The sequence below is a fragment of the Panicum virgatum genome, chromosome 2N, assembly GCF_016808335.1.
Source record: "Panicum virgatum strain AP13 chromosome 2N, P.virgatum_v5, whole genome shotgun sequence".
Classification (NCBI taxonomy): Eukaryota; Viridiplantae; Streptophyta; class Magnoliopsida; order Poales; family Poaceae; genus Panicum; species Panicum virgatum.
Window position 1 is genome coordinate 43,652,690 of NC_053146.1, and position 3,084 is coordinate 43,655,773.

The window sequence follows — 3,084 nt, forward strand, 5'->3', positions numbered from 1 at the left end:
GAGTCGCCCGCCTCCGTCTCTCTCCTCGGCCACGTCAGTTCCCAGCCCGTTTACCGCCGGTTATAATACATGCTCTAAGGCCCCGAGGCCGATTCCCTCCCAGGGGAGCCGCGCAGGACGCCAGCCCCCTGCTCTTTGATTGTTGTTTAAATTCATATATATGCTATTTATTGTTTAATTATTATTTTTTGTTTGCCGTTAAATTAAATTTTATGTTTGATTTTCTAAAGTTTGCGGGTAGACGGGTGTGCCCGCGGGTATGCGGGTATCCGCGGACATCGGATACGGGTCTGGGTTTCTATCCGTCACGGGTTGCGGGCGCGGGTGCGGGCACGGGTTTTGGCTTGCGGGTGCAGGTTTTTGAAATTACTATCCGCGCGAATTTTATCCATTGCCATCCATATGCACGCACTTGCAGACTTGGAGGTGAAACCTACAGTGCAGTTTTTTCCTATCGCAGTTTTTACCTACACACAGTTTTGAGTTTGGTGGGCCGCGTTTAGTTCCCAAAAAGCTGCCACACCGAGAGGGGGGACATCAGACATCCGCGAGTGACCCTGATTCCCTATTCCCGCGTTGGGGAACAGTGACGGGCGCAAACAAAGCGCCCCGGTACAGTGGCAGGAATCTCCGTTCGTCGTTATCTCCGAAGATGAGAATCTTTCCGTCTCCTCCGACGACACGAACCACCGTCGGGCCGGCGACCCCGCCCGAGAACGCTAACAACAGACCCTACCACCCCCACCCCCGACACGGGCACCACCCGTTGACGCGGCAACCACACATATCGTGTCGTGTGTGTCGTGTGACGCTGTTGCCGCCGTCGTAGCCGTCATCAACGCGACGCGACGCGACACGACGCGTCGAGCCGAGCCACCGAGAAGGTCACGGAGGCATGCCGGCGGGCGGCGGCGGAGGCCCCCCCATACCATACCATACCAACGGAGCCCCCGCGACCTCGGCGTCACGGGACGGCATTTCAGTTGAACCGGATCCCTGAACGCGAGCGGTAAAAAATCGCAGTAAACCTCACAGGATCGAGCCTCGAATGAGCAGTATCTTTTTCTTGATCAATGGCTGGCGCTGGCATTGGCCCAGGTGGAGCCGTCCCAGATGGTGGCGTACAGGGACATGGGCTTGGACGGGAACGCCGCGCCCATGGCCGCCGTCCGCACCACCTCCCGGATCGGGGTCTCGTCCACGTAGAATCTGTTCCGTCGGTAACAACACCCCAAGCAATGTCAGTGCACAGCAGAAACAACGACGAACTGTTTGATCGACGATCAAGCTCGGTGAGGCCGAAAAGATGCAGATGCAGAAACCAAATTTGAATGCAAGACCCATGTGATTCCCTTTCTTGCGACAAGAGTATCTTTCAGCTTCTCCTTTTGGCATGGGAATCCAAGAAATGCGCATCGAAACGGGCGCAAAGATCTTGGAATGGCCCCAAAATTGGCCGGAGTCACAGGATGACAACGCCAGCAACAAAAGAGGCAAACAAAAGGGCTCCCCCAAAAACTGTCAGCGCACGCAGAGACATGGCGGAAGAAATCGTTCAAAAAAAAAACATGGCGGAAGAAAAGAACAGAGGCGTTTCCGGTTCCTGGCAGACGACCATGAGATGAGCCCCACACCAAGCACAAGAACAGAGGGGGGGATAGCTGAGAGAGGGTCTGCTCACATGATGCGTTGGCTGGTCCAGAGGATGGAGTAGTGGTGGAAGTCGTCGGTGGGGTCGAAGGGGAGGTCGTAGCGCTCCTCCCGGCAGGCGTGGGTGCTGCCGTTGCCGTAGACGTTGGTCTGCACCCGCCACTCGCGCCCGCGCACGTTGCCCAGGAACTCGAAGTCCAGCTCGTCGTGCGTCTTCTCGTACACGTCGCCGTTCGACAGCTGCGGGCGGGACAAGCAAGAAGAAATAAACCCAAGCCTTTTATTTTTCCGTCAGCGTTCGATGGCGGGCAGGGCAGAGAGATGGATGGATCGGCTTCGGCGGTGGCACGTACGTAGAACGCGACGACGACGCCCGCGGCGTAGTCGGCGGGCAGCTTGATGGCGGCGCTGAAGAAGCCGTGGAGGAACAGGTCCTGCGACGCGAACCCGGCGCCTGCGCGGAGGAAGAAGAAAGGCGGGCGGCGGGTTTCGCCACGGACGCCCAAAACGTTAGCGAAAATCTGGCGGATGCCCCTCCCCTGCTTATGGGAGGGACCGATTTGAAAAGGGAAAAGTGCAATGCGCCCCCCGGCTGCCCCCGAAATCTCGGGAGGAGAAGGAAACCGTCAAAACTGAAACGGTCAGCTCGCGGCGGGGCCGGGAGCCGGGGACAAGTGCAGCTCACCGGTGGACTCATCGAGGGCGAGGTGGACGCGGCGGCCGTCGCGGAGGAGCGCGAGGTTGCTGCTGCCGAAGATCTGGGCGTACCCCTCGTCGAAGGCGAGCGGGCGCACGCCGCGGAGCGAGTGCGGCGGCCTGGCCCCGCCGCGCGCCGCGAGCAGGAGGACGACGACCGCAGCGAGCGAGAGCACCGACAGCGGGGGAGACGACGACGCGCCGGACGCCATCCCGCTTGTCGACTACACCTAACCTACACCTCCCTGCCTATCTGTCCCCTCCCTCCTCTGCCCGGCACCGGGAGGTGAGGGTCACGGTTTTTATTGCGATGGGCCGCCTCCGCCTCTTCCTGCTGTGTGCCGTCTATAGTTTTCCATCAGGCCCGAGGCTCGTGGGCCGGCCCGAAGTATGGGAATTGGACCCGGTACACGGCCCGGCCCGGCACGAAGGTAAACCGGCCCGGGCCGGCCCGGCACGGTTAGCGGCCGGCCCGACTTGGCACGTGGGCCGGCCCGTGAGCACGAAGGCCCACGTAGCCCGCCAGCCCGAGCCGGCCGGCCATATATAAGGGCGAGGGGGCGGGCACGGATCGCCGATAACCCTAGCCCCCTCCATTCCCCGCCCGCCTGACCGCCGCCTCGTCTCCTCCGCCTCTCCGCCTCCCCCGCTCCTCGCCAGATCCGCTCCACCCCGACCTCCACCCCACCTCTCCGACGTAGATCCGCCGCTCTCCGACCTCCTCCGCCTCTCCTCGGC

At 61.2% G+C, this 3,084-nt stretch overlaps 1 protein-coding gene across 1 annotated transcript; it reads right to left on the minus strand.

Annotated features, from left to right (window-relative positions):
- Positions 1–1,070: 1,070 nt before the first annotated feature.
- Positions 1,071–2,558, minus strand: LOC120662655 (probable xyloglucan endotransglucosylase/hydrolase protein 28). Its single transcript, XM_039941757.1, has 4 exons — positions 2,336–2,558; positions 2,004–2,104; positions 1,682–1,890; positions 1,071–1,209 (listed from the first exon to the last, which is right to left on the minus strand). Exons 1-4 carry the CDS (start codon positions 2,556–2,558, stop codon positions 1,071–1,073), a joined length of 672 nt encoding a protein of 223 aa, XP_039797691.1.
- Between the last annotated feature and the right edge of the window lie 526 nt (positions 2,559–3,084).